The sequence below is a fragment of the Neoarius graeffei genome, chromosome 18, assembly GCF_027579695.1.
Source record: "Neoarius graeffei isolate fNeoGra1 chromosome 18, fNeoGra1.pri, whole genome shotgun sequence".
NCBI classification, from domain to species: Eukaryota; Metazoa; Chordata; class Actinopteri; order Siluriformes; family Ariidae; genus Neoarius; species Neoarius graeffei.
In genome coordinates, this window is record NC_083586.1 from 22663946 (window position 1) to 22677292 (window position 13347).

The 13347-nt window shown below is 42.4% G+C and overlaps 1 protein-coding gene across 2 annotated transcripts in view; it reads left to right on the forward strand.

Moving 5' to 3' along the window:
* The window catches only part of prkcba (protein kinase C, beta a), a 64697-nt gene that overhangs the window by 15861 nt on the left and 35489 nt on the right, over positions 1-13347 (forward strand). The window contains exons 3-4 of one of the 2 annotated variants that reach the window (XM_060898555.1): positions 6644-6726; positions 12583-12694. In XM_060898555.1, coding sequence (XP_060754538.1) covers positions 6644-6726; positions 12583-12694 — 195 coding nt within the window. The remainder of the gene's footprint in view (positions 1-6643; positions 6727-12582; positions 12695-13347) is intronic. The other variant, XM_060898556.1, reaches the window with a different exon arrangement.

Sequence of the window (13347 nt, forward strand, 5' to 3'; positions counted from 1 at the left end):
GTAATCACTCTTTACAGCCGTGCTGAGCAGAAAAGCATCCCCGCATGTAAACCGTTCACTTGTTGTTATAAAACTTTTCAGTTTTTTTACTAAAAGAGGGTCGTGTTGTTTACTCATTTGCTTTGTAAACACGGTTGCAAGTAGCGTTTTGCCTCTAATGACATTTTGCCCTTTTTTCGGTGATTGACGATGCTTATGACGATTTCTTCATAATCCTGTAATTGTTTTGCGTCACCGATCGCAGTTTGGAGTCGTACGTGCTCCTAAGACAAGATGAAACCAGAACGACCCTTGGTAATGCAGTCATAATTCCCCTTTCTGCAGCGCAACCCACTTCCTGTTCATTCACAATCGCTTCATCAAGCTTGCTGTATCAACATGTCAGAGTGAAACATGTAGACGTGTGCAAACTCCTCTACGGCTGTACACACTCCTCCGTAAATATAAATCGATCAGCAGGAGATGTTTTCCAGCGTCTTTGACAGAGTTGTGTTTCAGTGAACTTGCTGATCGCAGGTTTTGTCCCGTGATTCCGTTCTAATAACCGAACATCTGCATTAATTCCAGATTAGAGTGCTGTATTTTTTTTTTTAATTCTAGTCTTATAGAATTGCGCAGTTGAAGGAAACCGTGTGCTAGAACACAGAGACGCTGAACATGTAGCACAAAATGGACAAAAATACCTCTCAGTACAGCCGTTACAGGTGTTACTGGAAGAAGGAAAAACGGTGAGGAAGAAAGAGCATGAGAAAGAAAGAAAAGAAGGAAAGAGTATGAGGGGGAAGAAGAAAGGATGGGGAAGAAAGAGCAAAAGAATGTGACTGAGAGGGAAGGAGTGAAAGACGAATGAATGAAAAGGCAAAAAGACTAGGAGAAGAAAGAGATGCTGTGGGGAAAGGATGGTGAAAGGGGTAGTATGGGGAAAATGAAGAAGCAAAAGAAAGAGACTTGAGGAAGAAAGAACAAACTAGATAGAACTCGACGCCAACGGTGTCGATGGGGACGCCTCCGCCCGGTAGACTACACGCCTTATTAAGTTGTGATTTGGGGATGGACATTTGACCTCACAGTAATCTTGACCTGGTGAAATTACTTGTATTAGCCTTGGAGATATTGTGTTCACAAGGTTTTCGGACAGACATTTGACCTCACAGTGACCTTGACCTTAGATCTTTTGATCTCAAAATCTAATCCAGGGGTCACCAAACTTTTTTTTTTTCTCTGGGGGCCACATTGACGTTCCTGACTGTGATGGGGGGCCGGGGTCGGGTCAGCTATATAACATAGAATTGTATGACCCAGACAAATATGACCACCAGCAGGCCTCATTGTGTCATAGAGATTACTAGCCTGGCACAGCCATCCCCACACTACTATATCCCCACACTACTATATCCCCCACTACTACCATATCCCCCACTACTACTGTATATCCCCCACTACTACTGTATATCCCCACACTACCATATCAACACTTGATTCCTGGCACATATTTGTTTATCTTTACTCGTGGTTTGCAAAAGTAGTAATCGAGTCTTCACACTTTTTGTTTTAATTTGAAATACCACAGATATTCCATTAATTTTTTTTCTCATAAAAATAACATTAAAGCTGTCGAGGTAAGAAACATCTGCCTAGTTGAGGTGATTGACACTGGCAAAGGTGAGTGGAAAATTATAAATTGTAGGTAGGCCTGTTGATATTAATAATAATTCTAATAATAATTGTGTGCAGCAATTAATAAAGGTCAAATAAATAGGCCTATAAAATAAATGCATAAAAAAAACAGTGAAATTATAATAATATGAGCAATAGATAACAGAAGTTGTGCTGTGTCCTGCACGTCATTGCTCTCATCCATGGCCAAAGCAAAAAACTCGAATTCTGACGCTCTCTCATTCAGCTGGTCATACACGTTGTCCTCCAAATCTTCGGTTCGCCTGGTCATAGTAGGCGCGGAGAGACTCACCGTGTTGAGCGCATCCTTCTTGTCAGGACACACCTCCTCGGCCACAGCAAGCATGCATACTTTAACAAAGTCCCCATCAGTAAATGGCTTTCCATGGGTAGCTAGTAGGTGAGCTGCCTTATAGCCAGCTCGGACAGCAGCCTGGTTGATCTGGGTTTGGCGAAGGAATACATTCTGTTGTGCAGCCAGTCCGCATTTCATCCTCCGAATCCTGTCTTCTCTTGTTTGCCCTCGCAAACTAGCATACTCTTTGTGGCGGATTTCGTAGTGACGACGCAGATTATATTCTTTGAAAACCGACACACTTTCTTTACATACAAGACAAACTGCACGGTCCTTACACTGAACGAAAAAATAATCGGTGGTCCACTGTTGTTTAAAAACTCTGCACTCTGTCAACTTTTCGCTTACCGCTAGCCATTTTGCTGTCCTGAACACTGACAGTTCTCTGCGCGTGCACTGCCTGTCACTGCTTGATCACGAGCATATGACGAAAATTCGGAAAATATGAATAGTTCATTTTATAACTAAATATCAATTTTAATTGATAAAATCAACAAAATACAAGATGCAGACATGTTATTATTTGCCAAAAAGCAATTTAAAAAAATAGGCCATGACCACTTTTGGGGATTGCCTCATAGGGCCGGTTCAAGTGGTGGGGGGCAGAGGGGCTGGGGGGTCAGTCAAAGGGGGGTGGCGGGCCGGAGTCGGCCCGCGGGCCGGAGTTTGATGACCCCTGATTTAATCAGTTCATGTTTGTCCCAAAGCGCACAAATGGTAAAAGTTTGGTGAAATTCATTTCATCAGCCTTTGAGATATCGCGTTCACAAGGTTTCGGGACGCATGGACAGACGGACAACCCGAAAACGTAATGCCTCCTGCACCTTATGGTGGCGGAGGCATAAAAAGAGAGGGTGTGAGAAAGGAAAGAAGAAAGAGGAACAAAAAAATGAAAGAGAAGAAAAGAGGGTGTGAGAGGAAAGAAGAGAAGACAGGAAGAGGGGAGGGGGGGTGCAGTAGTGGGGGGAGGGGTAGATGGGGACACACCCTTTTAAAGGTTGTGTAACTGCAGAAGGTAAATGTGTGAGGGACGGTGAGAATATCAAATCATACGTTAATAGCAAAATCACAAAATAAGCTGTCTTTTAAAATGATTCTTGTCTGTCTGTCTCTCTGTCTGTCTCTCTGTCTGTCTCTCTGTCTATCTATCTATCTATCTATCTATCTATCTATCTATCTATCTATCTATCTATCTATCTATCTATCTATCTATCTATCTATCTATCTAATGCTAGTACTGTTTATTAGACTAATAGATTACCAGTAGCCAACTTTCCTAGCTAACCTTAGCGAGCTGATGCTAACTTGAAGTAATTTCTTTTCTTTCGGAGAAATATTTTGACTCAACCACTGCTTTATTAGCCCTTGCTAGCCAAAAGACCCGAAGGGGGATTATGTCGTGGCGATGTCCGTCCATCCCAGGAAGGGTGCTCACCTTCTGAAATCAACTCCTCTCACAATTTTTGGAGGAATTTCATGAAACTTGGTGAAAGGCATTGTTCTATGACGGTAATATGCATATTGCGATTTAATTTTGTTTGTGAAAATTTTCCCAGAGTTTTGACCCTTGATTAAATAACTTGTGCTTTGACGATTTCACGAGGGTGTAGGGTCTTCTGAAATCAGCTCCTCTCACAATTTGTGGAGGAATTTCACCAAACTTGGCAAAAGGCTTTGTTATACGACAGTTATACGCATATTGAAATTTCGTTTAATTTGGGCAAATTTTCCCAGAGTTATGCGCTTGATTATTAACAAACTTGTTCTTTGGCAATTTTTCATCAAGGTGTGCTTGCTTTCTGAAATCAACTTCCCTCACAATTTTTATCCCCCGCTGGCCGAAAGGCCCGAAGGGGGATTATGTCGTGGTGATGTCCGTCCCGGGAAGGGTACTCACCTTCTGAAATCAACTCCTCTCACAATTTTTGTTGGAATTTCACCAAACTCGACAGGATTCTTTGTCGATAATACGCATATTGCAATTTTGTTCAATTCAGTCGCATTTTACCAGGGGGATATTGTGCTCTCAGAGCGCTCTTGTTCTACATTGAATGAAAAACAGTGGATTTGATGTTCACGTTAACTGAAGTAAGGAATGATGCCCCCTGGAGGTGTTTTATCCCACAGGTGTCAAAAAAGTGATTTTTAATCGTGTTTCCTGTTAATTAGACGTGTTAACATATCTCGCGTATCGGAGATAAAGGTGATGTCCTGCAAAATCAAATCTCATCTCATTATCTCTAGCCACTTTATCCTGTTCTACAGGGTCGCGGGCAAGCTGGAGCCTATCCCAGCTGACTACGGGCGAAAGGCGGGGTACACCCTGGACAAGTCGCCAGGTCATCACAGGGCTGACACATAGACACAGACAACCATTCACACTCACATTCACACCTACGCTCAATTTAGAGTCACCAGTTAACCTAACCTGCATGTCTTTGGACTGTGGGGGAAACCGGAGCACCCGGAGGAAACCCATGCAGACACAGGGAGAACATGCAAACTCTGCACAGAAAGGCCCTCGCCGGCCACGGGGCTTGAACCCGGACCTTCTTGCTGTGAGGTGACAGTGCTAACCACTACACCACCGTGCTGCCCGTCCTGCAAAATAACGTTTTTCTTACTGCTGAAAATTAGTGCAGTTAAGATGAAATCTGTTCTTCTTGAAACTCTTGGTCAGTGTAGTCCATAGCAACATGAAAAACCGTAACTTGACTCCATCTAGTGGTAATTTTGGGAAGAACAGGTGGGGGCATTTTACCCCACACCTTTAACAATGTGTGTGTTTGGGGCGGGGTGTTGGACTGGGATTGTGTTGATGAAATCCATCCATCCATTATCTGTAACCGCTTATCAGGCTGGCAAGCTGGAGCCTATCCCAGCTGACTATGGGCGAGAGGCGGGGTACACCCTGGACAAGTCGCCAGGCCGTCGTAGAGCTGACACACATTCACACCTACGGTCAATTTAGAGTCAATAATTAGCCTAACCCAGTGTTTTTCAACCACTGGGCCCCAGCCCACTAAGCGCCATCTAGTGGGCTGTGATACCCCCCCCCCCAAGTTGAAGCTAATTTTTACTCGTAGTGGAGTACAGTTGCTGGGTTGCATCCGATGTCAATTCTGCCTCATTAAGCTTTGCAATGGGTTATCGATGAAAATGAGGCATTTTGGTGGCAGTATACACGTGAGCTATAAGTAGTGGTCACACAGCAGGTGAACACTTGACTGTCACGCCTTTGCACGCTCGAGCAGCCGCGCTCACTCACAGAACATGTTATGTGCACGCTTGCTACCCAGTCGTTATGGGAAACACCAGATACTGAGTTGAGCACAATCAGCACAGATACGGAAGCTCTTTTCACGTTGCTGTTTTTTTTCATCATCACTGTCACGTTTGTTTCTAGCTATATTTATAACACTGCTTAAATACTCTGCTTTCTGTTTTGCTTTTGTAAATATCACGCCTGCTAATAAACACGCTCTTCCTGCACTTGGATCCGTCTATCTTGTCGTGTCCTGATCCCCAGATCTTTAACCCAGCCACATATAAAAAATTGTACGCCTCTGTGCTCTTCCAGGTTTTCATCTGTGTTTCCGTGTAGAACGATGTCTGCAGCACCAGGTAGTTTGAAATGTCGGGGAACTCAACGGATGGATAATTTTCCAACTCGGAGGAAAAATCCGTCTTTGTTAGCGTGTAAGGATCTAATCCCATTGAGTGGTTTCTATATCCACTTCTTGGTTTTATTAACTTGCTTGTTTGCTGTACACAAACATGGCAATAAGTTTGTGTTAATGGACCAGACTCCACTTTTGGATCATTAATCCCTTTTGACTGAGAATGCCCTGCATGCATGGTTTGACTTCTGGCACATCCATACAGTTTTATATACAATACCTACAATTAAAAACAGCTTGTTTTTATTGCATTTATTTAATTCCTGGACTTCCGTCTGTAACAGGGAGTGATGTCGCATCCCAGTAATACACTTTACAGTAGATTATTAGATTCTAATAGAATAGATGAGCCAAAATAATTGGATCTTTTTTTTAATGTTACAAGTATGAATAGGTGGTCCTTACAGTAGAAAAGGTTGAGAACCCCTGGTGTAACCTGCATGTCTTTGGACTGTGGGGGAAACCGGAGCACCTGGAGGAAACCCACGCAGACAGGGCGAAAACATGCAAACTCCACACGGAAAGGCCCTCGCCGGCCGCTGGGCTCGAACCCGGAACCTTCTTGCTGTGAGGCGACAGCGCTAACCACTACACCACCGTGTAAATCCTCCGCTGTTAAAGCCAACCTTGAGCAGTCACAGTAAATGTGCTGTAAATAGCCACTAATTTTGTTTCGTCAGTTTCACAAGTGTCCCATTTTACACTAAAAATGTCTCCACATGCACAATCTCATCACGTTCACTTCTGCACTTTCCTGCACTAGTGCAGTAAACATAACGTGTTTATTTTATTCTGATTATTGGTCTCAGTAACTGCATAGCAGCGTGTGGTATAAAGTGCAGAGACTGACAGAACCGGAGTATAAAAATGTGATATTTAAATTGAAAAACAAATAATTGATTCTCTCGCTTTCTCTCTGTGTGTTATTTAGTGTGCTGTTTTGTGGTTCATAAACGCTGCCATGAGTTCGTCACATTCTCCTGCCCAGGAGCGGACAAGGGGCCAGCATCAGACGTAAGTGTCTGTCTCAGTCTGTGTGTGGCTGGCTGGCTATCTCGGTCTGTGTCTGTCTGTCTCTTTGTGTGTGTGTGTTCTCTCTCTCTCTCTGTCTCTGTGTGTGTCTCTCAGTCTCTCTCTCTCTCTCTCTCTCTCTCTGTGTCTCTTTATGTCTCTGTATGTGTGTCTCTCGGTCTCTGTCTGTCTGTGTCTCTCTCTCTCTGTCCTTTCTTTCTTTCTTTCTTTCTTTCTTTCTTTCTTTCTTTCTTTCTTTCTTTCTTTCTTTGAGTCTCTCAGTCTCTGTCTGTCTGCGTCTCTCTCTGTCTGTCTGTCTGTCTCTTTCTTTGTGTCTCTCGGTTTCTGTCTGTCTGTGTGTCTCTCGGGGTCTCTCTCTCTCTGTCTCTTTGTCTCTGTCTGTGTGTCTCTCGGTCTCTGTCTGTCTGCGTCTGTCTGTCTCTCTCTTTCTTTGTGTCTCTCGGTCTCTGTCTGTCTGTGTGTCTCTTTGGGTCTCTCTCTCTCTGTCTCTTTGTCTCTGTCTGTGTGTCTCTGTCTGTCTGCGTCTGTCTGTCTCTCTCTTTCTTTGTGTCTCTCGGTCTCTGTCTGTCTGTGTGTCTCTTTGTGTCTCTCGGGGTCTCTCTCTCTCTGTCTCTTTGTCTCTGTCTGTGTGTCTCTGTCTGTCTGCGTCTGTCTGTCTCTCTCTTTCTTTGTGTCTCTCGTTCTCTGTCTGTCTGTGTCTCTTTGTGTCTCTCGGGGTCTCTCTCTCTCTGTCTCTTTATGTCTCTGTCTGTGTGTCTCTCGGTCTCTGTCTGTCTGTGTGTCTCTCTCTCTCTGTTTCTTTGTGTCTCTCGGTCTCTGTCTGTGTCTCTCTCTCTTTGTGTCTCTCTGTCTGTCTGTGTGTCTCTTTGTGTGTCTCTCTCTCTCTCTCTCTCTCTCTCTCTCTAGGGGGTGTGTTCTGTCCTTCCTTTTTGACAGATCCACTTCCTTTCCAGATTAAAAAGTGCTGTCTCCTCCTGACTAAGCAACAAACACAGCACTCGCATGCACGCGCGCTCGCGCGCACACACATACATGCACTCCTACACTATCAGCATTTCCAATCAGAATATGCTGCCTATGTGCTGCTGAAGCCACACACACTTTCATTCAGTCTTTTATAGCATTCAGTCTGTCCTGAAGGTGTCGGCAAACTAAGCGTACAGCTTTACCTCTGACACTGGAAACTCCTTCCCAAACGTGAATGAGCCGTCACTCTGGAAACCATAACGCATTAGAACATGTGCATTGGGCTGCGAGGGACATCACAGGTTTCTTTGAATGTGCTCGCTGTAGTACGCTGTTCTATTAGAGACGCGTTTTAACATCAATGGAAGGAGGGAAAGCCATATGTTTTCTGCCACCATTTTGTGCAGGTAAAGTAACTCAAAATGGATAAAAAGTATGATCTGCTATTCTTTTATATAAATACATATCGGCATCTTTTTCTCAGTCATAATGAGAAAAAGTATAAAAATTTTCCTGTTAAGTAATGTAATTAATATTCCATACGCACGCAAGCGCACACACTCATACAGGGGCTGGAGAGCTTCTCTTTCTCTCTTCTTTAATGTCTATTTTTATACCTCAGCTTCCTCCCGACATGTGAACACACACTCTCTCTCTCACTCACACACACACACACACACACACACACACACACACACACACACACACTGTCAGGCACACAGTCACAGAAATGCAAAGTGGAAAGAAAAAAGCACTTCCTGTGTATACCCATATCTGTGTGATGCAGCCAGTGAACAGAGTTGATATGAACACACTCGGCCTCACAGCACTGCGCGGCGTTACAGGATGATTCCAAACGCTGCTTTTCACCGTTTTATTAACAACGTGGCCATGTTCTGTTTGAGCAGCGCAGTGCTACTGATTCCTCTGGAGCAAAAAAAAAAACCTCTGCTGTCGCTTCAGGTTTCAGTTCTGAATGCTCGTCTCACAGTTTCTCTTTTTAACCCTTTCATGCGTCAATCTTTTTATCAAAACACACCCAGAGGATTTTCGATGATTTTTACCGATCATAACGCTGACGTGCAAATTATATATTTTTTTAAACTGGTTTCCCCCACAGTCCAAAGACATGCAGGTTAGGTTAACTGGTGACTCTAAATTGAGCGTAGGTGTGAATGTGAGTGTGAATGGTTGTCTGTGTCTACGTGTCAGCCCTGTGATGACCTGACGACTTGTCCAGGGTGTACCCCGCCTTTCGCCCGTAGTCAGCTGGGATAGGCTCCAGCTTGCCTGCTACCCTGTAGATCAGGATAAAGCGGCTACAGATAATGAGATGAGATAAAAGTCAGAAGTTTGCCATCAGGTTAAAAAAAAAAAAATGCTGGAAATCCTTGCAATGTGTCAAAACGTATTTATTTCACTGCAAATTCAGTTCTAAAGTATTTGTCCAAAATCTTTTTTTTTTTTCCTTTTCCACAAAATGTTTTTACTTCACTCATAGTTTAGGTCAAAAATAAATTGCTTTATATTCAGAATTATAGAAAATTTCTTCCGAAATATATTTATTTCTCTTCAGTTTAGGTCTCGAATACTATCCATGTGAGCAGCTCTGGGAAAAATTAAGACACAGTCACTATTAAAAAGGATCTCTTCAGATTTTCCAGAGCTACACGTGTCCAAAATTAGCGATCGAGAAGCGAGAGATCAGTATAGAAAAATATCGATTGTTAAAGTATTTCCTTCACTCGTAGTTTAGGTGTAAACTTTTTTTTTTTTTTCCAGGATAAAAAATATTCACTTCAATAAACACTCCAGTTTGTCCAAAATTATATTGTTATATTGATGTATTTGACTGTACTGAGTGTGTATATATTTATATATAACCACAGTGTAAATGCCCACTATTTATAGAATTTTTAACAACAAATAGAAGTAATGCAGTTTGCCTTAGAATATAAAAAAAAACCCACACACACTTTTATAATGTTTGTTAGTCTGCCTTCTTTATTTCACTTTTTATCCCTCGCTGGCTGAAAAGCTTGAAGGGGGATTATGTCGTGGCGATGTCTGTCTGTCTGTCTGTCTGTCCGTCCCAGGAAGGGTGCTCACCTCCTGAAATCAACTCCCCTCTCAATTTTTGGAGGAATTTCATGAAACTTGGCAGGATTCTTTGTTATATGTCGGTTATGTGCATATCGTAATTTCGTTCAGTTGGGTCACATTTTACCAGAGTTACAGCCCTTAATTAACAAAACTATGCTTCGACAATTTCATGAGCATGTTTTCCTTCTGAAATCAACTCCTCTCACAATTTTTGGACAAATTTCACGAAACTTGGCAAAAGCCATGGTTATGTCAGTAGTACGCATATTGTTTTGTTCAATTCGGTTACAGCCCTTGATTAACAACCTTGTACTTTCACAATTTCATGAAGGTGCGCTCGCCTTCTGACATCGACGACTCTTACAATTCATCTCATCTCATTATCTGTAGCCGCTTTATCCTGTTCTACAGGGTCGCAGGCAAGCTGGAGCCTATCCCAGCTGACTACGGGCGAAAGGCGGGGTACACCCTGGACAAGTCGCCAGGTCATCACAGGGCTGACACATAGACACAGACAACCATTCACACTCACATTCGCACCTACGGTCAATTTAGAGTCACCAGTTAACCTAACCTGCATGTCTTTGGACTGTGGGGGAAACCGGAGCACCCGGAGGAAACCCACGCGGACACGGAGAACATGCAAACTCCGCACAGAAAGGCCCTCGCCGGCCACGGGGCTCGAACCCGGACCTTCTTGCTGTGAGGCGACAGCGCTAACCATTACACCACCGTGCCGCCCACACTTACAATTTTTGGACAAATTTCTCGAAGCTTGGCAAAAGGCCTTGTTATATGACGGTAATACGCGTATTGCGATATTCCGTCTTTCCCAGGAAGGGTACTCGCCTGCTGTAATGGACTCCTCTCACAATTTTTGTTGGAATTTCACCAAACTTGGCAAAAGGCTTTGTTATATGACAGTTATACGCATATTGAAATTTCGCTTAATTTGGGCAAATTTTCCCAGAGTTATGCGCTTGATTATTAACAAACTTGTTCTTTGGCAATTTCATCAAGGTGTGCTTGCTTTCTGAAATCAACTTCCCTCACAATTTTTATCCCCTGCTGGCCGAAAGGCCCGAAGGGGGATTATGCCATGGCGATGTCCGTCCGCCTTTCCCAGGAAGGGTACTCTCCTGCTGAAATCGACTCCTCTCACAATTTTTGTTGGAATTTCACCAAACTTGACAGGATTTTTTTGTTATATATTGGTAATACGCGTATTGTAGTTTCGTTCAATTTGGTCACATTTTACCAGAGTTATGGCAGAATTGCCAGCGGGGGATATTGTGCTCTCGGTGCACTCTTGTTTGGTTAAGGAAACATCCGAGACATGGTGTATGTGTCAGCATCACCATAATGGAGGATTTAAAAAAAAAATCTAGATAAAAGTGCACATGATGTTTATCAGTTTGTCCATGATAACACCCAATACTGGAAGGTAATAAATTTAGCATAAATAAATACATATATCTGCTAGATGTCAATATATTCTGACAGATCAACTGTTTTCTCCTCTTGGTGTCGATAACGGAGTCATAAATAAACCTTTATACTTGGAGTTTTTTTTCCTTTAAACTTTGATGTAACGTAATGCACAAAAATTCTGATTAATGAAGTCAAAGGAGAACTGAAGGCAAATTTTTTTTAAATCAAAATTATATTTCTCTCATTTTATTAAATATCGGAATGCATTTTTGATCGCTATTTTGTCGCTGCTATAGCAAGTTATAAGTGTTTTAAATATGCTCTGTAATATATCAGTCCATATGTCAAAGCGATGGCCATAAACGAGATGCGTTGAGACCTGTGCGAGACATCGTAGGACGAAAGTAAAACATGCAGCGGAAATCAAAGCAACCGACATCTGCCAACGTTGTCAAAAGACGCGCGCGCCCTCTTTCGAACGCTGACATAATCAAGTCGGAAGTTTTGTTTGTTTTGATAGCAATCAGGAAAGTTTTAAAGTAGGCAGTAATCGTCATTTAAACTCGTTTTTGTGCAATATTTTGTTTGGAAAACAGTTTTCAAAATGGCGGCGCTGACACTTTACGTTTCAAAGTCTCGCACAAGTCTCGTGAAGATCGTGCAGATAAGTGACGCCTGCCATGGACCAAACGAACTAAATTCAATACGGCTAAAAACCGAATAGGCCGATAAGTATAATATTTAATTGCAATTAGTTGCCAATACGAGTCACGATATAAGGTTACTAAAACCGAAAACGTAATTGAACAACACGTTAATTAAGAAATAAAGCAAGTTTAAAAATGACTTTCAGTTCTGAAGTAATGAAGTTAGTGAGATGCTGAATTTTAACCTGCTGTTTAGACGCAGGTTGACCTCCAGTCATGTCCAGGATACACTTTTCTAAAAATAATCGTTAAAAATAAACAACAGGTTTTCAGTTAGTAAAGAACAGCACGTCGAAAAGTTCCAGCTTTACTGTTCCAAAGTGTCGACACCATGGATTCTTTCTCAAATATTAAATAATCAATCATGAACGACTTTTTTTGAAAGAAAACGTTGGCTGTACACACCCCTCTGAATGCTCCGTTATTGTAGAAACGGTAACGTATCACAACGAGTGTATTAATATAAACACTACTGACAGAGCTGTTGTTATAGAGAGTTAATCAACACCTGACCAATCAGAGTCCAGAACTCAGCAGCACTGTGGGGTAAATGACTAAATCAATAGTGGGTGCTTTACAGGGATCTCAAGACAAAAGGAAAACTGTGTGTTTTTTTTTTTTTTTTTTGCAGGATCCCCGCAGTAAGCACAAATTTAAGGTACACACTTACTCCAGTCCCACATTTTGTGACCACTGTGGATCTCTGCTTTACGGACTCCTACACCAGGGGATGAAATGTGACAGTGAGTACACGCACACGTTAAACATGCACACACTGCTCTCTAGTGGCTGATATATTCGTGAAACAATGAGAGTAGGTCACTCCTGTGAGCGCTGAGACACTCGTTCTTCTTTTCATCTCAGACGAAATGACCTTCGTTTTAAACATCATAACGCCGCAAACAGCTAGGGGTGGGACAAAAATATCATGTCATGATTCTCTGACATTTCTATGTTACACAATGTGTATCACAACATACGGATTTGCATACATCTTTAATTAAAAAAAACACACTAGAATTTGGTGTACAAGTTTTAATTGTCTTTGGGTTTTCTGAAGTCAACGCAGGGTCAAAATGATACATACAGGGTCAAAAATTTACATACACCCATTTAGATTATTAATTCAGAGGTGCTGAAACTTCCAAAATCTCTCTTATCTTGCCAAGGCCGAGGTCTCTTAACTTCCTGTTAGTGAGCATGATTGACTACAGCTGGTAGCTTCTCTGTGCCTTCAGAAAAAGGGTTTGTTTACAGCACTCATTGGATTGACCAACACACAGTAAAATGGGAAAGTCCAAGGAGCTCAGTGCAGATCTGAGAAAGAGGATCGCAGACGTACACAACTCTGGAATGTCTCTTGGAGCCATTTCTAAACAACTGCAAATTCCAGGAT